The sequence below is a fragment of the Barbus barbus genome (assembly GCF_936440315.1).
Source record: "Barbus barbus genome assembly, chromosome: 16".
Classification (NCBI taxonomy): Eukaryota; Metazoa; Chordata; class Actinopteri; order Cypriniformes; family Cyprinidae; genus Barbus; species Barbus barbus.
In genome coordinates this window covers 10,177,465-10,201,835 of record NC_136744.1, presented here as the reverse complement: position 1 = coordinate 10,201,835, position 24,371 = coordinate 10,177,465, and the positions used below count along the sequence as shown (strand labels likewise).

Here is a 24,371-nt window from a genome sequence, read left to right as displayed (position 1 = left end):
CAACGGCTAATGCCATTCGTTCTCCTCACCGTCAATTAAGAACATCACTGTAGGCTGCCTCCTTTTCAGATTTTTGTATTCTGTTTTAATGGGGCCAGCGTAACATCGAAACAAAAGCAGTTGTCCGTGGCTCGAAAAAATAAGGTACTGTCTTGGCGTGCAGAAACGGTAAAGGTGGTATAGGAATTTGTAAGCATCAGCGGCATCCGCGAGCTGCCTGTGCCGCTTTGCTAAACCAGCTAGCCGCTACTGTAGAATTAAAACGCCCTTTATTGTAAGTTTCTGTCAGATAACAGTTCAGACACTGCTGAATCGGTTGCTTTTACCTTTTTGGGTAACTACCTATTTTTTGGGGTGTGTTGTGGCTGGGACATCTAGGGACAGCTGTCCCTCCCTGCAGATCTCCACTGATGCTGTCAAGGTAAGATGACAAATAGGTGTAACTGTTACTCAACGACTATTTTATAAGTCAAAGAACCTAGCTAGTCGACTGGACTTATGGCTACTTCACATATTAGTCGACTTTTGGGAAAAATACGTTAGAAAAGCGTCGTTTGTAGCTTTAAAACACTTTTGTGTTGTTTAGACTAATTGTAAATAAACATTCTGATAACAGAGCATCCATTAACTTACAGCACAACACAGATCAGCGTTGATCAACAAAAGAGAGAGAGATTGATAGATGGGCAGGAAGAAATTATGGATATTATTAATAAGTAATAGTATAAATAAGTATTATTTATCATTAATATGTAGTAATAAGCAGAGTAATTTTAAGCATGGCCTCTTCAATGTACTAAGTAGATACGTTTAATTCATATATATATATATATATATATATATGTATGTATATACTATTATAGTATAATTAATTGCTTTTCATTGAGCTGTTTTATGACACACCAATGCTATAGTATGGTATAAATAAATATAAAACATGTATACTGATTTTTTCCAAATGCACCTAATAACAGTTTTTAGATTGTAATTCAATGATTCTGATTGTGCACAGCCCAAAGCTCCATGCATGATGTGTTTCTATGACGGAGGCGACATCTCAGCCCTCACTCATCCACCTTGGGCAGGGTTCATTGTTGTCTCATCCTGAGCCCTGTCCTTTGCAATAATGACTGACAAGAGGAACCCACCGTTTTTCAATGATGACAATGTAGGCATGGTGCACTACAAGCTGCCCTTCAGCGAGACCATGGAGCTGTTCATTGAGACTTTGACAGGGACCTGCTTCCAGCTGCACGTCTCTCCGTTTGAACAGGTCGTCTCAGTCAAGGCCAAGATTCAGAGATTGGAGGGTATGTGTCCTCTCTTGACTCAGTGCACACAGCACACAGCTCTGAAATAATAATCACATTACACTCGTCAATAGCAAATTTATTTTAAACTGCATGTTTCTTATTCTTAAATAATTAGGATCATTATACAAGCTGAGCTCATATTTAGTGAGAGATTATGTGGAACATTTCAGCTTTGAAAAAATTATTGGTCTGATTGCTTGACTCTTTAAGTGATTAAAAATGGTGAACATGTAGAACAAAAGTTTCAAAAAAGTCCCTTTTGCTCACCAAGGCTGCAATTTATTTGATTAAAAATACTGTTAAAAAAGTAATATTGTTACCATTTAGAATACAAAAATCTTTCTAATATGCTGATTTCCTTGTGCAAGAATTATTTCTTCTTATTATTAATGTGAAAATTGTTTCAAAATTCTTTGATTACTAGAAAGTTCAAAAGAACAGCATTTGAAATGGAAATCTTTTATAAAATTATAAATGTTTTTATTGTCACTTTTGATAAATTTCGATCATTCAACATTTGAATGGTATTGTAGCAACTTAAAATATGATGGTCGTTTCTTATTATGGTCTTTCTAATTATAATGACTTATTCTAATGATTTTGGTTACTGGTTATTATGCACTAAATTATAACCACACATTCCATTCACCTAAAACAATCTTTATCCATTGTAGTAATCTATGTTATGCTAAAAGGAAACTCATTGTAATAACAAATGCACATTAATTACTCATTGCTGATTGGATAGGGATTTAGAACAATTTTAATGAGACATTAAATATGCATCATTAGTTTTGAAGAAACTTTATTCCCAGGCGTCCAGGTCTGTTGTTTTCATTCAGATTTAGAGCTTTAGAGGAAATGGAGTTGTTTATTAACAACCGGCATGCTCAGTAATTGCACTTGTTTAACAGATCCGCTCATGCAGTTACAGATTAAACACGTGTCTTACCAGTTTAACACATGAGCAATCAAAAAAAGAGATGAGAAGAAATTGCTTCTCTCCCTCCCCATCAAAGCTGCCATTGTTATTACCCAGTAGCTAAAATTGCTGCTCCTGTAAAGCAGCCATCATGTGGCGTGGTTGAAAGACTGAAAGCAGCTTTGTTAGAAAGAGAAGTGTTTGTATTCTTTGAATGAACAGGTTTTTATTTATTTTGGGGGCACAGGTATATGTAAGTTGTCTCTCGTGACATGCACATGAGCAAACATTGGGCTGAAAATTAGGACTGAGGGTGCTTCATTTGTGAGTCTGATTGATGCAGTGCACTTCACTGATAAGCGTGAAATGAACGAGACCGGAAAAGCATTAGTTAAAAACCCAGATGGGACGTTGTCAGTCCTGCCGGCTGTTGGGTCTTTAAACATGCCATTCTCAAGCACAGACGGTTTTTTTCCCAGGAACATTTTAATGTGTAAGACAGCACCCATTTCACCAGGTCTGACACTTTCCTGCAGGAGTTAGCTTTATTAAAGATGAGTTTATCCACCCTGTGGATTACAGGTGAGGAATGGCCTAGTTTTAGTTCCGCTATTGTGGCTAATCTTAGATTCTCAGATACACTTTGCATCTGGAGCCGTACTTGCTGCCCCTTTCCAGGAATCAGACCAGTTGCGGGAAGAAGTATGAGATGGATATGTTGAGGTAACCCACATTTCAATATGAAATCTGTTTCAGACTTCTGTTTTAGATTACGCACATGGAGACTGTGTATAGTTTAAAAAGCATGACTAGGCATGTCTCTAAACAATGGGCAGGCCTCACACTAACCGCTCTGACCACCTCACACGGTTGTGTCACACTCCTCGCTGATCCTGTTTAGAAAACTACCCCTTCTAGGAACAGATACCAGTTTTGTGTTGCATGGGTGCGTTCTGGTATCTTATTGCACTTTACACCTGATAAAGGTACGTCTATTCGCTTAATCACAGGCCAGTGCAGACTTCTGAAAAATTTAAGCGGTACACTTATCTTTCTGTCCAAATGCAATGACTTAAAACTGAACAACCATAATGACCTTGAAAAAAGTTTTTATAGTAAATTTAAACATTTATGTGCTTTGTGTTGTATTTTCTGACCACTGCTAGATATAAAGTTAATATGATTGTTGGTTTATTTGGTGTACACAGGGGGGCAGATCTGAGTCATATTTGTTCTGCTTATGGTGGGTTATGAGTCGCCCTGATCTGCATTTTTACTACAGAATCGATTCTTTTGAATCGATTAATTTGTTTCAGTATATTAATGAAAAATATAAACAAAAAACTATTCCTCAAAGTTCTGTGGTTAAATAAGCTGCTTATTTGTGTATTAAATATTTCTGTCCGACAGGGAGCGTGGCCATTAAAATGGCTTCTTTCTAATTGGTCAGATATGATGAATATTTGGTTGCAGAACAACATAACAATAGTTAGCACAGCATTACTAGACGAGTCCTTAAAACATTTCTTAGTTAGCAGTAGCCATTCGAAAAAGATGAACTTCATTGGTTAAACGGCCTCTCTTCTGTCTCACTTACCAGCCATGAATAAATAGGAGACAGCACACTTCTCATTTAACCTGGCACTTAAAACAAACACATTCACAGTAACATCAGAGAGAAATTAATTTAAATGCCTTTGCTGTTACTTTTGATTAATCTAATGAATCTTGCTGATTAAACAATTTAACAAGAAAACTAATATTTTTATTCAGCAAGGACACTTTAAATTTATCATAAGTTACAGTAAAGACATTTATGATGTTACCAAAGGTTTCAAATTCAACTTTCTTTTCATCAAGCATCCTGAAAAAATGTATCACGGTTTGCACAGAAATATTGAGCATCACAACTGTTTTCAACACTGATTATAACAAGAAATATTTCTTGAGCAGCAAACCAGCATACTAGAATGATTTCTGAAGGATCATGTGACACTGTAGACTGAAACTGAAAATTCAGCTTTGCCATCAAAGCAATAAATTGCATTTTAAATATATTAAAATTAAAAACATTATTTTACATTGCAATAATATTTTACAGTATTACAGTTTTTACTGTATTTTCAGTCTAATAAATGCAGCTTTGGTGAGCATAAGAGACGTCTTTCAAAAACATGAAAAGAAAATCTTACTGACTTCGAATCTTGGTGAAATCATTTACAAATTCTCACATTACTGAGAAGTGAAAGGTTGTACTCACTCTTGCGTTCTTCTAAACCCGCACAATTTTTTTTTATTCCTTTTATCCTTAAAGTTGGGATGGAAGCTGTCAAGCTCTAAAAAGAACAAAAAATCACTATAAAGTATGAAGATAGTTGTCTTTATGACTTGTACACAAGTTTTTTTTTTGTGTGTGTGTGATTGCCTGTAAATCTCAGGCCAGTACATTTAAATACATCAGGACACATAATAGCAAATTTTTGAGGGTTTACTAATCTTTGCACTTGATTTACACTTTTCATCCTAAGTAACCCATGTTCATTTAGTTTTTCCCTCCACCATGACACCTACAGGTTTTGTATTGAGCTAAAAGCCCCATTTGGATATCTTTATTTTTAGTTATCCTTGAAATTGTGCCTTCAACATCCAAACAATTTTGTAAAGACTCTAGGGTGTGAAAGTTATGAATGTCACTGGACATTGATTTTTACTGCTCATAAGATGTCAAAGGCCAGGTGGTATTTCCTCTGCTTTTTCAGTACTCTTTCTATTTCCCTGCTGTGATTGTAGTTCAGAAACATTCCATTTGGTCAATCATTTACTGCTATCAGATGTTCACCTCATGCTCCTGTTATTCTACAGTTACTCCTTTGTTTGTTCTTTTGTCTGACGTGCTTTTAGATGTCGTTATTGCTCTGAATTGCCCTGTGCATGTGGTTGAATGTTTATTTTAGTTTGCATTATAAAAATATGGCTATACATACTAATTTTATGACATATCTTCATTCACAGGCATCCCAGTCTCTCAGCAGCATTTGATATGGAATGGTATGGAGCTTGAAGATGAGTACTGCTTACATGATTACAGGTGACTTTTCAGTCTGTTTTTCATCTTTGCAAAACAGGATCCAGGAAGTTATATTACAGGAAGTAAACTTAAATACCACATTATGTTGCTTTAAAAGCTTGCTTTCTTTTGTGGAACAGAAAGCAGTTTTTTCCCCATTTTGTGACCAGCGGCTTATCAGCAGCATAAAAGGGGCATATATAGGGGCAGTCATGGCCTAATGCATAGAGCGTCGGACTTGTAACCTGAGGTTGCGGGTTCGAGTCTCAGGTCCGGCAGGAATTGTAGGTGGGGGGAGTGAATAACAAGCGCTCTCTCCACCTTCAATACCACGACTGAGGTGAGACCCTTGAGCAAAGCACCGATCCCCCAACTGCTCCCTGGGCGCCGCAGCATTGGCTGCCCACTGCTCCGGGTGTGTGTTCACTACTGTGTGTGTGCACTTGGATGGGTTAAATGCAGAGCACAAATTCCGAGTATGGGTCACCATACTTGGCCACACGTCACTTCAAAAGTATCATAAAAGTATTTTATATGACTCATGCTCTATATTTGCTCTATATATATCTGAAGCCGTAAGATAGCCTTGTTTGAGGAACAGACGGATATTTAAGTTGTTATTCATGGAAAACCTCTCCGCCACGGCTCTCAAATCTCATTTGCGCTTGAGCAGCTTGGACGTTCTTCAAAAAACATCTTCTTTTATGTTCCATGAAAGAAAGGAAATGTGAAAAGGGTTTGGAATAGCATGAAAGTGAGTAAATAATGACAGCGTTTGCTTTTTGGGTGAGCTATTCCTTTAAATGCAGCTACTTCTCTCAAGAGCAAGCTGTCTCAGTCTGGAGGTCACAGATGGTGGATTTGTCATACATTCTTGTCAGTTAATGTTCCACATGAAGGCTTTCTGGGAAGATATTGTGGGGCTGGATGGCACTCATTGTGCTTCACATGTTAAGTGAAGCAAATATTTATAAAGGCGGTTTTAAGTTTGAGTTTTCCTATGCTTGTGTTTTCAGCATCACAGAGGGCTGCACTCTTAAGCTGGTTCTCGCCATGAGAGGAGGGCCTGTAAACACCAGACGAGGTGCGTTTCCCCAACCGATTGGGATTTTCACAATTGAAAATGTTAAACCTGTCATTCTGAACCCCAGGTTAATGTAATCCTGGCTTATCTTGGTCAGCTCAACACTGTTTATACTTTACCCGGGGGTAGTAATTCATCCTATTTTTGATCTTAATAACATGATCTGTGGAATGCAGCACACAATATGTTTCAGTACCTGCTTGTCTGTCAGTAAAAATGTCATCATAGATCTGCTCTGGTTGTCTTAACTCTGTGAAGCTGAAGGTATTCTGTTGGATACATGACGTCTTTTCTAAGGCATCTACATCATTAACATAAGTACTTTGGCCAGAAAACTCTCTACCCCCTGGAATATAAAATTGTACAATTTTAATGATTAAAATTAAAAAGGTATACATCGTTGACAATAATATTTTGAGCATAAAGATAAAAATAGATATTTCCAATAAAATTTCCATTTCATGTTGCAGTATAAATTCCAAATAGTTTTCTCTCCATGTTACAATATTTATTTATTTAGATTTATAATATATTTAAAGTATTGATTTATAACCTTGACCTCATCCTTTGTTGGCATTGAAACTGTACCTCAAAGAAAAATGAAAAGTTTCTTTTGCCAACAAAAAAAGATTTTAATAAATAATGAATGCATTGATTCAAAGAGTGTAAATGCATTGGACAATACATTTTTGAACAAAAAAAGAGCATAAAGTCTGATATCTAATGTGGTACATTAAAAATACCTGTGCCAAATATATTTAGTGTATTTAATGTATTCAAATATTTCAAGTTTTTTCTTTTTCAGATTTTTCTGTTTTCTATTCTGTTTTTCTGTTGAATATTTTTGTTTTCATGAGTAAAAGTTTTGGAAATATGCTACAAACATATTACAGTCTATTCAACACACCATTTAATGTGCTTGCCATCGCTCTTCAGCACTGTTTTCCCCACGGAAATGAAATGCAACGCATGAAACATGAATGTTTAATGAGGAAACCACTGAGACGGTTTATGATTGGCTGTGGAAAGTCTTGACGAGTGCTGCAACAATTCAGTGCAAGCTGGAATTGTTGCAACTTTCTAATCCTCCTTATTTGCCATTGTGCATTGGTTTTGAGGTCAAAGGAAAAAAAGTTGCTCTTACCATTCCAGGCAGTGTGCAGGCACACAGTTAGTTACCTGTCTGATATTGATTGGTATGACCTGCATCCTGTTTCTTCTCGTTACCTGCAGTGACAGTGACAGATGACTCAGTGAGGGATATCGCTGACTGCCTTGATGCAGGGAGAGAGGAGATATGGGAAAAGTCTCTGCCTAATAAACAGGTCACCTTCCTGGTGTACCGTGAGGGAGATCAGCTCAATTTCTTCCGAGTGGTGGATGGAGGAGATGGAACTCTCACACCTGTGTGTGAATCATTGAGGTCAGTTCAAAGAAGAGAAATTACTTGCCAAGAGGAACAACACACTGCACTCTGGTTCCCTTTTTTAGATGGAAGCAGATGTTTCAGAACTACAGTTTTCATGTGGTGTTTTACTCATGAAGACATGCATCAGCATTTACTGACAAGCTTAACAGTCTGTAACATCTACATCAGTAGCATCACCAAAACGGAAGTTAAAAAATAAAAATAAAAATGATTTCCATAAATTATGTAAATCATAATTTCCCTTTCATTAAATCATTTCCCTTTGACATCATATAACCTCTTAAATGTAATGTAAATGTAATTGTTACAAATGTTAAAATGAATATGCATCCAGACAAAATTCCAAAAATTATTTAAATATAATTTTAATAAAGTTTTCTGCTTAAATCCAATGTTTTTAAATAAATAAATTAATTAATCTTTTCTAAATAAATTAATATTTTCAAAATAAATATGTGTAACACATTTTGCCAGTTGATAAAAATAAATAAAATATTCCCAAAGACTGACACTGAAGCTCTGATCATATCTATGCACCAGAATATCTGAGACTTTACCATCATCTAACCATAAGAAAAAAACAATAATTTAATAACATTGTGAAAATGTAATCTTTAGTAAATCTTAAAAATAATATGCATTTTTCATATCTTACATGTTGTGCTGCATAAATTCACTTGTAGCATTTAAAGCAATTTATTTTAGTTTTTCATTTTTATTATATTTAGACAAAAGTATAAATATTGTACATTTTAAATCTTTCTTCAATACCAAAAGCAAGCAGAATTCTGAAAATAATTTTCATTAAGTTTTTGCTAAAACAGACCAATGTTTTGAATTTAAAAAAATCTTTTTTGAAAATTGTAATTTTGTAAAAGAAATTGTAGGTGAAAGTTTTGCGTAGTTGATAAAATGGGCAGCAAAAATTCCCAAAGACATTGACGGAGTGATCTGATCCATATCTAAAAAGCAGAATGTTAGATACTTGTGCAACCACCCAGAACACTCTTGCAACACTCAACTTTTTTTTTTTTCCATAAGTTGTTAATAAATTGTTCAATTCCATTTTGACACAGAAATGACACACTTCACCTTTCTAATATTTCGATTTTCAAATGTGTCAGCTGTCTTTGTGACATATACAGCTTTTTCATGAGGAAAGCAAACTTGCTTAGCCATCTGCAGAGTGTTTTATAGAGAAAATGAAACTAATAAGGGCTTCCTCCTTTTGTTTCAAATGTTTGTGCTTTTTTTAATCATTCGGGGGAACTGCAATGCTGTAGTCAGCTAGTTTTGCTCCATTAACCACAGACCATCCTAGTTAGGTAAAACCAAATCATGAACCCCTGAGCCTTTTCAGCTGAGAGATGTTTTATAAAACTGTACTCAATGAATTTAAAGATCCAAAATGCCATTAATTCAGTGTAGCATAACAGCACTGTTAAGCACAAATAATCGAAGAGTTAATCCATGCATGTGTTTCAGCGGCGCCTCTGTACACAATGTGTACGCGGAGGAGGAGGAAACAGAGAGTGCATCTTCAGAAAAGCAGACGCTGGAGAACTCCATCACAATGAGCAAGATGAAGCTGCTCAAGGCCAAAATGGACAATATGAACCTTAACAAAAAGGTACAACAGAATAGGCAGACTAGACATGCTCTTAATCTTTTTTCGTTCCTCCTCCACATATTTGAAAAAAATCATCTTATTCTGAAGTTCATGAACCTCCTTATTGCCAAACACATCTGATTAAATTTGTCGGTGGAGCGCTATGGAAGTGCGCACAGTTCTCCTGTTGGCTTGAGGGAGTGCCGCCCATCCCACACTGTGTCTGATTAACCGGCACGGTAATAACTGCAAGCTCAGCAGATTGGCACATGAAGTTAATTATTCACACTCAACTATGCATAGTTGTCAGTAGACAAGTCTTAGTGGCAGATATTTGTTATTCTATATCTAGGAAGCCATTGTTGTTATTGCCTTAGTTGAGAAGTTTGCATGTTTACGTATGCATTGCTTCTGTCAACATCTTCGAAATGTGTTGAGCAAAAACCTATTACCAGGTGTAACATGAAGCACTGTTTAATTGGTTACAGTTACGAGCAATATCACAACTTGACACATTATTCAACATATGTGCCGTATTTTATTCTCCAACAGCTCCAAATGTGTGTACAATATGAATTCAGAGCTTTTTATTTTAATAATAATAATTTACTACTGTTATATTAATAAAGTAATGAATTTATATAATTTTACGTGATTCGTTTATAAAATTAATATTAATATCAATAGTAGTTTTACAGTTTAATAAGGTACATAATGTTAAGCTTTTTTCAGACTTTAAATGACATATTTTGGTTTGCGTGCATCAAGTTCCAAACTTAATTTATATATTACTGAATTCACAAAATTATCCAGTATCCAGAATAATGTTCATTACCACATAAATATTTAAATATGTTTATATATTTGGTCACACTTTATTTTAAGGTCCTATTCTCGCTATTAACAAACCATTAATTATGACCTTTGCCTCAATAAACTCCTAATTTTCTGCTTATTAATAGTTAGTATGGTAGTTGTTAAGTTTAGGTATTGGGTACGATTAGGGATGTAGAATATGGTCTTGCAGAATATGTTTATTAGTACTTATAAAGCACAGTCAATATGTTAATAATAGGCATGCTAATAAGCAACTAGTTAATTGTGAAAATTGGTCCATATTCTAAAGTGTTAGTATAATTATGTCTGCAATTTTTGGGGATGCACAATATATTAGTGGTTACCAGTCAATAATGATCACTAGTGATACTGAAATTGTATTTGTGCATGCTCATTTCACATTCAATTCAGTTATACATTTATATTAGCTGTGATAGCATCTAAATTTAAAAAACACTATTAATAACACTATTGAATGTCATCTTTAACAGATCTCAAAATTAATATGCCTTTTTTTATTTTGTATATTATAATGTGGTGCATAAATTCCCTTGTAGCGTTTAAAACATTTGATTTTAGTTTGTAGTGTTTTAGTGTTTATTTTGCAAAAGTATAAATATGATCAATTTTATTGTGCATGATATGCGTGTGATTGTTTTCTTGTGTCTTTGTCAGCCCAAGAAGACTGCTAAGTTAAAAGTCAGACCTCCAGTGGGTCCGCGGCCCTGCAGCAGTTCGCTCAGCTCTGCCCGACACCATCGAATGTTTCGCGTCCTTCCTCAGATAGGTCACTCTTCTCCAACACATCTACCTCCAATCCGTGATCAGCAGCAACCTGCAGTTTCATCCCCTGCTGCTGGCTCCTCCCGCCAACCATTCGCATTTCTCTCGAGTCCCACTTCCTCCAGCCGTGCTCATCCTTCCTCTGCAGCTTCTGGTGTATACATGCTCCAAGCTGAGGAACCATTGGATAATCCAGTGCCCAGGAAGATAAGACTCCCTCCCAAAGTGTCCAGGCTGGATATGAGAGGGCCTAAAGTCATGCGAGACTGCGTGTACCCACCTATATCGCTTCTGTCCAGTTCTGGAGTTCAAGATGAGATCGATCTCCAGGGCGACAGACTAACGGTAGCCGAGAATTCTGTGGTGATGGAGCCGCCCAAAGCTGTACCCTTCAATCTTCCCGAGCCTCTGAGTCTGGACATATCCACTCAGCGAGAGCGAGGTTTGAACTCTATAACTGTCCCGGAACCCAACACCGCAGCTCCTCTTCTTTCCCAAGCTATCAACTCGAACTGGCTGGCGTCCCAATCTGACCCTCTCGCACCTCCTCACATGCCGCAGCACTTTGAGTTTACAGGTTCCTCCAGTCCAGCCCAAGCTCTCCTCAGAACTAGCAACAGCCCATCACTTCCGGTCAGCTCCCCGTCACGGACCACATCTGTATGTGGGCTCAAAGTCGACAAACATTCGGAGGTGATTTCCAAAAGCGAGGCCAGAGACATTAGGAAGATGGCTAATAAAGCGACTAAAGAGCCATTGGGTTCGGTGAGCAATGCAGAGCTCCTGGCCTCCTTTGCAGGCGGTGGTGGTCAAGAAGGCCTGGCTGGGCCCTTGGCTCTGAGCAGGTTATGTGCTACAGCCGCCCCCCTATCAACCAACATCCATCTGTTGCAGGAAGACCTGCTGAGGAGGATCTCCCCCCTACAGAGAGCAGCCGGCCACACGGTGAGTTTGTAACCTTGATTTATGCTGCTGCTTTTACAGATCTGCTGTTTGTACAGCTTCAAAAACCTGATGTTCATTTGATCTCAGCGGGCTACAAGGAGAAACCGTATTTGCTTTAACTCAGTATGATATGCGGATGCTGTTGTGCAAATTAGTGCAACTACTAGAGTGTGTTTCCCGTCACGAAAAGACACTTACTGCACATTATACACCGTGCAAGACAGATTACAAGTGCAATTCATTAGTTCTGGCATTTCAGCTAATGAGAATAGTGCTGTAGCAATCTCACGAATGCTTTATCATGCAAAATCTTGCCGTTGCAGCCGTCAAGTTCATCAAGCGGCCTCTCCAGTTCAATAAAGAGATTAGGTGAGTGGCTTGACATAAACAGTGTGATATGAAGCATTAAGAACACCATCTCTCAGCGCTGGCCCGTATCACAGAGAAACTTTTTTGTTGTTGAGTGTAATGTCATTCATGTCGGCCGTTTGTCATACTTTTCCACTCGCCGCAGCTTTAAACAGTCTTACTCTGCAAATCTGTAAATCCACAGGCCACTGCTTTAATGTCACGCTGCACTTTGTGAAACTTTCAAGCTGATGCTAATGCCCAACTTGGATTGAACTCTGTGGTTTAGGAGTTTAATACTTCAGTTCAGCAAGAATGCAATCAATTGTTCAGAAGTGACAGAAAAGACTTTTGCATTGTTAAAAAAAGATAAGTGCTGTTTCTAAACTTTCTGTTTGTCAAAGTATCTTGAAGAAATATCACAGATTCCACATTATTAAGCAATATTGAGCAACTGTTTTCAACATGGATAATAATGAATGTATTTTGAGCATCAAATCATTATGTTAGAATGATTTCTGAAGGATCATGTCACACTGAACCTGCTGCTGAAAATTTATCTTTGCCATCATAGAAATAAAATATATTTTAGAACATTTTACAAAATTGAAATAGAAAGGGCTATTTTAAATTGTAATAGTACAATATTGCTATTTTGTTGTATTTGTGATAAAACAAATGCCGTCTTGTGACCCATAAGAAACTTTTTTTCAAAAGTTTTGAAAAACTTTTTAGTGTATTTGTGTTGATTTTACTTTTAATATAAATGTAAGCAATACTGTGATTTTACTTTGTCCTTTAAGTTTATTAAAGAGCAGGTCATTATATTTCATGATCCTTGAGATTGTATGAGAGCAGTAAACAGAGATTTGCTCATTTAAACATCGGTAGCAGCAATTGGTAAAGAGTTGGTAAAACTGCTCATTTTCAATTAATCGATTCCCAATTAATTAGTTTCATTAATCAAACCGGTTCACAGAGATGTCTCTGTATGCCATTATTCATGTGTATTACTATATTGGTGCACATAAATGAAAAAGATTACTTTTTTTCTTTTTTTGATTATGTAGTGAACAGCTATATGGAAAACAATTATGGAATATTTGCGTTTTTTACATTAAACCTTTTGCTCCCAATGATGCAAAAACCTAAATATTGAGATATAAATTGAATGTTGTCACAACACTGGAAAATATGAAAGTGTAGCTATAGCTGTATTTTGGGAACATTTAGGTCAAGCAGGCAGGGGTTTTAGCCAATGTTTGGCAATCTCCGAATGCCAAACACTGCCTGATTAATTTGTATGCCCAATACTGCATGCCAGTCTATAAAATATTTTCCAGGAGGTCAGTTTGAGGGGTGAGGACTGCAGGGCTGATCTTACAGGAGGTGTTGCATTTTAAATGAGGCCAGCAAATATAAAATATTCACTGTCATACAGAGAATAACTGCTGACTGAAACTAAAAAACGGGAAATGATCACCGCAGCTCAGTTGCATAGATAAATATTCACACAATCACATGTTTATAAAAGCATGCATGCAAAATTACACACAAAAGAGAAGCACATCTTCACTCAGACTCAGTGTAATGCTTAGAGAGACTGCCTGCATGATTGTGCACTTAAGAGCCTGGATGATGGTTTTGCAACAGGTGGTCCTGATACATTTGGGAAATGTTCCCTGACATTTTACCGCCAGTGTTTCAGAGCGTCTGAATGTTCTGTCACATCTGAGATTGTCACTGGCTTGAAAATGCAACAGTGATGGCAAATAACAGAATAGATAGACCAGAAAGTACATGACTGGAAATCCAATCTCATGCCCCAGTGCTTGGCATTTTTTGTCACAATGTGTGTCTTTTCCTTGCTCTTTATTGTTGTGACTTGTTTAGAAATAAACAGGGAGGTTCAAGTACATGAATCTATATTTTATAGTTGTTGTAATTGTCTCTGTCGTTCTATTCCTGTGATTGTCTGTGTTTGTGGAAATGTTGGTTTAGGCACTCCAATACATCACTTGCCCCCTGTGAAGGTTCCCACTGGAACAAAGAAAAAGAGTTCAAAGCACTGCTTCCTGTGTGGGAAGAAGACCGGGCTGGCCACCAGCTATGAATGCAGGTACAGTGCAGATCCCTCTGTATGAGCTTTTCATTATTTTACAACAAGGGAAGTTAATGTATATCTGTAATCTTAAAGGGAAGTATGCACTTCATTTGGTTCATGTGCAGTGGCATAAAACAGAGCTATTTCTGTTTGGAGGTGACAGTAGTTCTCATATATGTCATGTGCCATTGCTGATAACACTGTGACTGTGACTTTCTTCAGTTTCTCGGTATGTTGTCTTGAAGCTTTGATTAAGGCAAAGTCTTATATGATGCATCTTTGAATAGGACTAAAAAGAAAGCTGTGTCTTTTATTCTCTCCTGTGTCTTACATAATCCATCCAGCTAGACTGATACAAAGTAATATACAATATATGATACCAACAGTGCTTTCTTTTCAACATGACAGATTTGTTTGTTCATATCATGGCTGTAATCGCCATAAACACTGACAGGGACACATTCCCCAATATTTAGATTTGCCAATATGGGTTTTATGGTTTGTTCATAAAACATTACATTTGATCCCTCCAATATATGGTCATATGTTTGGCTTATAGCTTAAATTGTTTGATTTTCCTTTCTTATGTTGGGTGGATAGGGATTTTAGGATGTTTTGTTTAGAATGTTTTAAATTATTCTTGCTGAGCAAAAACCTATTACTAAGTTGCTCATCTATTTTTTTTATTAATAATATTAAAAGCCCATCCACACCAATTATGATGACTATAAATTCCACAGCACAATTATAGCAATAAAAACACAGAGGAACAATGTCATTGGAATCACTTTCACAACATTGTTTTTTTCAGCTAATGAATGATAAAAACAATGAAAGCCAATCAGAATTTACCAGAATTTAAAGAGCTTGAGCATTAAAGTGGCAGTTGACAAAACTGCAACATGTTCTTATAGTAAATAATATCATATGTTGGTGTGGATGATAATATTTATCTTTATAATGATAATTCTTGCTGTGAACGGACCTTACGAAATGATTCTTAAATGGCATTTAAGAATGATTTCTGAAGGATCATGTGACACTGAAGACTGGAATTATGACTGCTGAAAATTCAGCTTTGCCATCACAAAAATAAATGACATTCTAACGTATATTGAAATAGACATAGACATAAAATAGACATTTTAAATGGTAATAATATTTCATTATATTACTATATTTAATAAATGCAGTCTAGAATTACTGTTTAAAGTAAAGATTTTTTTATCAAAGTTTCACAAGGAAAAATAAGCCAAGGTGAAAACAAAATGTATCTGTGTGGGATGTTTAGAAACAATTCCATTTGGTCTCGCTGTGAGCTTGTTTCTGTATAGTTTTCTAACAGCTTTAGTTCCATACTGAAAATCAATGGACATCCGGATGAATTTCAAACACCATCCATTTATTCGGTTCCGAGGAAGCAATTTCAGAAGTGCACTTTCTTTCACACAGCTTGGAGGAAGTGTCGGTTAGACTACTGTCTCTTAATTGCCGTTCTCATAAAGATATGTTTATTTTTGTGTAAGGTGTGGCAACATCTTCTGTTCCATGCACCGCTACTCAGAGACCCACGACTGCAGCTACGACTACAAAAGCGCAGGCCGACGCTTTCTACAGGAGACCAACCCTCTCATAAGTGCACCAAAGCTGCCCAAAATATGAAGGGTGAGAGAAAAAAAAGATGTGATATCCATCAGCTATTAAAAGATAGAAAACCATGATCACCAACCTGTGCTTTTATCACCATGTCTGCTTAAAAATATAGTAGTGAAAAAACAAAAGGAAAACACAGTACTCACTCATTAGCATTGGCTTGGAAAACACACCTTTGTCTGCTGTCTGTAAATGACTTCATGCAAAAAAATACAAAACTCTGCATGTAAATAGTTTCTAAAAACCTTTATATCATGCAAACAACTTTTAAAATGAGTAAAAACTTTTAAATAAGCAAAATACACAACTACGTATATCTATTTACATGTTTTTCTGTGTTTTTTTTTTTTTAAATAGAACCAACAATCATTTTTCATGACAAGTCTTGCAGAGATGCACTTTAGTATTGCTGAATATCTCTTGTGGAGATGGGGGTCTGTACGGGGGGGGGGGGGGGGGGGGGGGGGGGGGTGACTGTGTGCTTGAACTATGTGCCGTTTTGTCTTTTGTAAGTTTCCTATTAGAACTTTCTTATATTTCTGACACATTACTCCTCTTCCCTGTCTAGTAGCACTCTACCGAACACTTCTTATCATGGAAAATGCCAAGCACTGTACACTCGTGTTATAACAAGACTGTTTAACCTTGGTTCACTTTGAGAATGAAGTATATAGGCTCTTTCGGCCATACACACTACACCAGGGGTCGGCAAGTAAGTTTGGCATCGGGCCAAAAAAACATTTCACCACAAGATGATGGGCCAGCACATAGTCAAGGGATCATTTAAGGTATTAAAAATGCAACCAGAATTGCCTGTGACTGACTGTTACAGTGTGTTTTGTAACTGGTAGTGAGCTGTTACTCTGTGTAAAATCCTGCGACAGTCATTAACAAAAAGCCACATTTGTGTGGCGGTGTCCGATCAGAGTATGTGAGCGGAGTGGAGCGTGAACAATCTCCGCTCCGAGCATTTAATAATCACCCCGCTCCACTCCGCGCTCACTGATATCAGAAACACCGCTCCGTGTCTAAAGTATTTCAGTATGTTTGAAATATCACAGTTCTACGGAAGCCCGTTTCCGCCACTGAATAAAAAAAAAAAAGGTTATTGCAACTTTTTCTGTCGCAATTCTGACATTTTTTTCCACATAATTGTGAGATATAAACTCGCAATTCTGAGAATAAAAGTCAGCTGTCAGCTGAAAATATTCAGAAGGAACAAATAAATTCCTTGAGAAATATAACTTTCCGCTCAGGTCCACTGCAGTCATCGTAGCCTTCACATTCTTTCTGATTTGAGTGATCCTTTTCTATCTAGCTAGCTAAATATGTTTAACATGTGAATTCTTGCTAAATATGCAGTTATATTACGGGTCGTTGGCATGAATTGTACTCGTGATGGAGCGAGTGAAAACCACAACGCTCCGACTTTTAAAAAATCTGCTCCTCGCTCCATTCAAAATCACACCGCTCCGCTCCACTCCACTCACATACTCTGATTGTGAGTAACTCTTGCTGTCATGACAGATCTATTTCAGAACCAGCCGCTATCAAAATAATCTGGCTACGGGCACGGGCCAGTATTGCTAGCGGGCCACTTTTGGACCGCGGGCCGCCTGTTGCCGACCACTGCACTACACTATGCAGTTTGACCATGTAGCATTCTAAACCAACTTTATAAGGGCTTGGCATGATAAGATGTGAACAAATGACTGGTTGCCATGACGAACGATCCTTTTTGTACCTTAGTATTTGAAAAGCTGCTCAAAAGGCAGCAGTTGTTATTTGCATTTTCCTGTAATTGTCGGGTTATGAGCCTAATAAAATATCCTTGTTTCCTTTGTTTGTTTTTTCATTCTCTTGTACGGCATTCTATGATTCTACTGTATCTTTCATGCCTTTTTAACATCGCAATGGGGCGTTTATGTTATTGTTTCGGTTGCTTCGTCATAACAGCACTGCTGTTTGGGATTTCAGGTACTGGAATGAGTATATAGATAGTCCTGTCTTAGCATGTTTCCCCTTCATTTGAATAAATTGTGATCCTGTGTCTAGTGTGAAGCTATTTAGATGAGTGCATCCGCCTCTGAATTACTTTGTGTTATGATTACACATTTTTTACTTAGAAATTTTATACTATTTCTTTGATACTATTTTATGCAGCCAACAGATGGTGTAAGAATGGTTCACGCAGTGCTAAATGAAAGGAAACGGCTGTTGCTCAAAACAGAGAAAGTGAAAGAAGTGCTTTTTCTGCAGAAGCTTTTTAGATGCACAATTTTATTGTACTGTACTGTGCCACTTCAGTATGCATCACTTCTGTATTCTTCTATAATGTATGCTACAGATCTTATTTTTCCAATTAGTCTAAAATTTGTCCCATGGCCTTTAAGGAAACATGTGTCTTTTAAGACAAGAATATCAAGAATAACTTGTTTCACTGGTTTAGTCTTACACATTTGATGACATATCCACACACATGCACAAATGTAATTGATTGTAGCGTCCAGACTCTAGACAATGCTCTGAGCACAGAATAAAATGTGTAAACCCTTTCAAAGCATGACACAGCCTTTAGCTGTTCTCTCCTCTGTCATGACACATCAGATTATCTGTTGTGTTTTCCTCCAAATAAGACAAGGAGGAGCAGGGCACATCAAACCCATCCCCGTTTAATCATCAGGGCTCTTACTATTACAGTGATTAGAAAGGAGCGTCTTTGACAAAACATGTGAACACACACCCAATATTGCACCATTTTAACTAATGAAATGACTGTATGGACACATGAATCTCAAACAATCAGATATGAGAAAACAAAAGGATCATCACCACCTCCAGCACGCAAAAAAGTTCTTACTCAATTCTGAATAGAAATGTAAAAGTAATGAATGACCCCACAGCACTGGATCAGCTGTGTATATAAATTATTAGCACCGGAGTAGACGATAGTACGCGCATGCCCTCTCCGATTTATTTTCTTTTTCAGCCCGATTTTCCACCCCGAACGCGGAAGTCGGTGGACATGACGCACACTATCAGATGGAGATCGTGAAATAAAAACAAAAACATCGCTTGTGCAGTCGGGGAAAAGCGAGGTAAGTAAATATTCGAGCGAATCCCGTAAACGCGCACGAAGAGGGTAAACACTGCACCGCTGTCAGAGTAAGAAAAGATTTGAAATGTGAAATCATTTGCATCTTTTTTGCATATCAGGTTCAGAGATCTATCTTAAATACATATTAGAAATGTATAATTCGCGTGTCATGTTGATTTAGCATGGCAGAAGGCATTGGTTTATTGTAGAACAGCGTATTGTGACCGTAGCTCGAGTGCCTACGTTGTTTCAATGCTTGCAGAAACACTGAACAGCTCTGTTATTATGCGTGCTGTATTTGCCTTGACAGTGTTAATGATGTACAGAGCGTCAAAAGGCAACAGTATGTGTTTTTAGCGAGCATATTGGACTTGGTCGAAATGAAAACTGTCCTGGAAATGAGGTAAAACAGATAATTATCCGGTAGTCTGCAGCTGTCATCAGCGAAACTGTTATAATAGTGTACGACTTAACTACTGCCAGTTAAAGATGTGTATAAAAGACTGCAATGTAACCTCAGACTCCAGAGAAAACTAGCGCTTTGATTGCAGTCGATCTCTTGGATGCATAGTTCGCAAATCGGTTCTTTTGAACAGCTCTTTTCAAAGAGTCGGTTCACAAATGATTTTTTTGTAACGTGACGTCGTTTAGTCATCTACGACTTTTGACTTCTCAGCGTGGCATGTTTGCATGTAATGTTTGCTAGTAGTTTGCTAGTAATAGTCTACTACTATTTTGACTGTATTTCGATTGTGTTTATGTGATTAACCTTCTAATTAATTGCATTTACTACACTTACTACAATAACTTAAATCACTCAGATGAATCAGTTTTGCACGTTTTAACATAAAATGCTACATATACGCGAAACATTTCCAGTTTTATTTGTGACATTGCTGCTGTATTACTCCAATAAATTAATGCGCCGGACTCAATCGAGTCCGATTCGTGAATTAAATGTTTAAAAAATCAGTTTAGCGAACCGTGTCAATTGATTCATCGATAAGATCCGACTCCAAAGAACGATTGAGGAGTTCATGAGTCGGAACTCGCTAGGCAGTGTATCGAGTGCGCGTGGATTGCTGCCGGTCTGTTGGATGGATGAATGGACTCGATGCAGAATGGATTACAGCGCTACATAAGTGCGTACTGTAAACATTTTGTTTCGCTTTTTGCTGGCATTATTGTTTTACGCATGGGTGTGTTTAAAGGGTTCAGTGACTGTGTGTCAGACAGATTCCTAGTCTTTGGATGGGTTTGAACTGCCGGTTTTGTTGAGGTGTTGATGGCTATGGCGGTAAGCGCATACTTTTGTCTATAGCCTACTGTGTTTGTTTTGCTCAGTTTCTGTATAGACATTTCCAAGTCTTGAAAACAACTCTATCGAACATTTCCACTATTATTGGCCAGGAAACAATGGTACAGTTCTGTGAACATACGTTGATGGGGGATGTTGTCACAATATACCTTTTTAGGCAGCAGTTTCAGCTAAATGAAACAAGCATAGTTACTAATAAATATAGGCCTTGTGACAACTTCCTCATTTAACCACTGGCCCAGGTCTCCTTTCCTTGATTAAAATAATAAATTATATAAATGATAAATAACAGACGTAATAAGTGCAGCTTTTATACCTTAGTGACACTTAAGATGGTATTAATATAATATAGTATTTTTTTTCTTTTGTATTTGTCACATCTTGCTGAACAGCCTGACTTTTTATACACCCTCTTATCATTTTGCAATGTCACAGTCTCTCTTATCTTTAGGACATGTCACAATAGTTAAAACAATGGCTTTGTGTGCTAAGCTTGAACTTTCTGATCCTTTTTTTGAAGTTACATGAGGTTTCAGGAATGGTGGAGTTGCTTCCCTTCCTGTGAATTTCATTGAAAAGCAAGGCATTTCATCAATGTCGTTCAACCAGGAAGGCCTTAGTGACTGTGCATTGTATCAAGATTTGACTGTGTGTGTTTATGGTATTCATGGCATAGTTGCTGTGAGTGTGGAGCTTATGTGAAGCTGTAAATGATGAAGAGGGATGTTTTAATGATATGCTTAATGAATAGGTTGTGTGTAGCAGAATGCTGCATGCATGGAATAAATCTTGTTTATCCCACAGTATATTGTGATAGAAAGACATGATCTGAAGTGCATCAACATATATGAATTAATAAACTTACAAGTTGGTGTTTTATCGTCTGCCCTTTTAAATGAAAGCTTGGACTGTGAAGTGACATGATGTTAGGGCATGTATTCAGTAGGAAGTAATAGGCCTATGTAGGGTAAGATGGGGAAGATGCCCCCTTTAGGAACAATGCCCATTCACTTTTAAATTGGAAAATATTTAGATAAACGTTTATCATGTACAGGATGATATGCAGTCAATGCGATTTTTATTAATGTTAAATCGTTTTTAAAAAATCAACTATTCTATATAAAATTGTATTTTGAAAATGTATTTGAATAATCAATGGCAGACAGCAGAATCCCATTAAAATAGATTCATTGGAAAGGTAAAAGGAATATGAATATATATTTAAATGTGCATATTTTTATAGAATATATGTCATAAAAGCAACACTGTGCATTCAAATGGAATTATTTATAAATGGAATTATATATATATATATATATATATATATATAAATTGTAAATATTTTTTTTTTTACTCCACAAATCTAAACATCCCTTATTAACAAATAGACAAAAACCTTTGATATTGAACATAATGCAATGTATAATGCACAGATCACTGTTTTCCAGAGAGACATAATTACATCAATTAATCTGATCATTAAACTGTTTTGACTGACAAATCTCACAAATGTTAATATTTATACAAAGTGACAAAAAGAAAGCCTCAGTAATTCATAAAATGTGATGAGATGGGATTTTTGTGACATTTATAGTCAAAATAAAAAAAAATAAGGTGGGGGTTGGGGGTCATTTCAAATTTTATTTAATTTTTTTGCTTCATCTTACCTCATCTTATGTGAAGGACTTTATAGTGGAACTTCAATAGGTCACACACCCACAGCCAACAAACCGACAGGTTTTGGAACACAAACAATATCAGGCCTTTTCCCATTAGCTTTTGAAGCATGCATTAAAAATAATTTTGTATAATCTGTATCCAAATTCTGGATCTTACATTTTAAGTCAGGGTTTCTCATTTGTATCCTCATTCAGAAAGGCAAGCTCCACCCCTGGGCCTTCACTGCATGAAATGTTTATGATTAGCATAAGGATGTATGTAGCTGCAGGACAGACCTGCCATGAAAAGCTGTATATCTCCGTACCGAATGGTGCAATTCCTCCTTTGGAAGTAGGTGTTGAATTATCACTGAGTTTTATGCTAACTTGTGCTGTCTGCAGTCTAGTCAGATATAGCCATATGTGTAATAACACAATTGCTACAGCATAGGTCATTAACACTACGGGTTTAAAATAAACATATTGATTAAATTGGGGACCACTTGCAGTGTTATATTTTGGAATCGGTTGTGTTTCTGACAGAAAAACAAAAACTCCTATAGCTAAACATTAGAAAGTGAATAGATTATCTGAAATTGGTTTGACCTCAGAAAGCCATTTAATTACCAAAAACATTTTTCTAAATTGCAGCTGCACTGGAAACTCTAATAGGGTGAATTCCTGAAAAATTGGCCGCTGTTTGACAGTCAGTGTGTGCGCATTGCTTTTAATGCTGTTTATTCATGAAGCTCATTCACCTTTGTGCTCAAATGTGCTTGATGCACTTGACGGAGCTTTTGCATAGTCACTCCAAACATTAGCCAAGACACTTATAATGATTTATTTTAAGATTGCAGGAAAATCCATAATGGGATCTAATACTTACAGCTACAAATAGAACATTTTTTGGATTCCACTAATTTGTGCAAAAACTTGTATTTCGCCAGAGGGGACAAAATAATTAGTGGAGTTTGTTACTGGAAACATCAGTATTATATTGCTCATGCATTGCGGTTAGTGATTTGAACAAACCACTTGTCCTACACTGTTTCAATTGTCATTATGAATATCACATTAAATTGTGGGGCTTGTTGAGGAGAGACCGAAAAATCCCCTAGGTTTACAATGAAGGAGTGACCCAAGCCATATCTAGAAACTAGAATATCATTGAGATTTGTTAGTGGACTATTTTGCAACCCATGTTCATGAAAAATGTTTCAGTGTCTAGTGAGTGGTTCTAAAAAGCATGTACAATTTTCTCCAAAACACATGAACATGTCTATGCCAACATTTTATTACATTGATTCATGCATTTACAGTATCACAGCAGTTTGGAAATCAAATGCCCGATGAGTGGCCCTAAAAGGTTAATGCTTCATCTTGCTTGAAAATAATGTACAACTATGATGAACTTTAGATGATATTCCGTAATGATGCAGGAAGTGACAAAAGTAAATGTTCATTTTACAGTCCTTTTTAAGATGGCCAAGAGCCATGTATTCACAGTGTCCTGTAATGACCTGCTAATGGATGTGCTGTGGAGTTTTAATATAGCATCATAAACATTTGGTCTCACTTAGTGAAGTGACATACTGCCAAGTATGGTGACCCATACTCGGAATTCGTGCTCTGCATTTAACCCATCCAACGTGCACACACACAGCAGTGAACACACACACCGTGAACACACACCCGGAGCAGTGGGCAGCCATTTATGCTGCGGCGCCCGGGGAGCAGTTGGGGGTTCGGTGCCTTGCTCACCTCAGTCGTGGTATTGAGGGTGGAGAGAGCGCTGGACATTCACTCCCCCCACCTACAATCCCTGCCGGCCCGAGACTCGAACCCACAACCTTTGGATTACGAGTCCGACTCTCTAACCACGACTTCCCCTAGGTACAGTAATGCAGTACAGCAAAGACAAGTCACTAATCAATAGTATGTTATTTAGAGATGGGAGAACATTTCCCTTCTGCCAGGCTTTGCTATTTACATTAGTGCACTGCTGCTTCACTGTCTCATGACACTTCCCCTTCAGCTTCATAAGCAGTGTTCAGGAAAGTATGCTAACCTAACATAATACCTCTACAGTGTTTTTATAATATAATAATACCATAGTTCAAAATCTTAGGGAAATGTTTTTGAAAGAAGTCTCTTATCACTGAGGCTGCATGTATGTAATCAAAAATACAGTAAATTTAAATTGT

General features: G+C 37.0%; 2 protein-coding genes across 4 annotated transcripts in view; both read left to right on the top strand.

The window, feature by feature from the left end:
- The first annotated feature begins 21 nt into the window (after positions 1-21).
- Positions 22-17,935, top strand: LOC306882397 (AN1-type zinc finger protein 4-like). Its single transcript, XM_079436991.1, has 10 exons — positions 22-421; positions 1,013-1,310; positions 5,248-5,323; positions 6,319-6,386; positions 7,620-7,809; positions 9,301-9,445; positions 10,937-11,989; positions 12,313-12,358; positions 14,339-14,456; positions 15,968-17,935. Exons 2-10 carry the CDS (start codon positions 1,127-1,129, stop codon positions 16,101-16,103), a joined length of 2,016 nt encoding a protein of 671 aa, XP_079293117.1. The 5' UTR covers positions 22-421; positions 1,013-1,126; the 3' UTR covers positions 16,104-17,935.
- Positions 17,936-18,792: 857 nt separating this feature from the next.
- Positions 18,793-24,371, top strand: part of LOC306882673 (E3 ubiquitin-protein ligase MARCHF8-like) — a 95,735-nt gene continuing 90,156 nt past the window's right edge. For 2 of the 3 annotated variants that reach the window (XM_079437488.1, XM_079437485.1), the window contains exon 1: positions 20,223-20,333. The gene's annotated coding sequence lies outside the window, so the exon portion shown is untranslated. Of the gene's footprint in view, positions 19,193-20,222; positions 20,334-24,371 lie in introns of those variants that run through there. The other variant, XM_079437487.1, reaches the window with a different exon arrangement.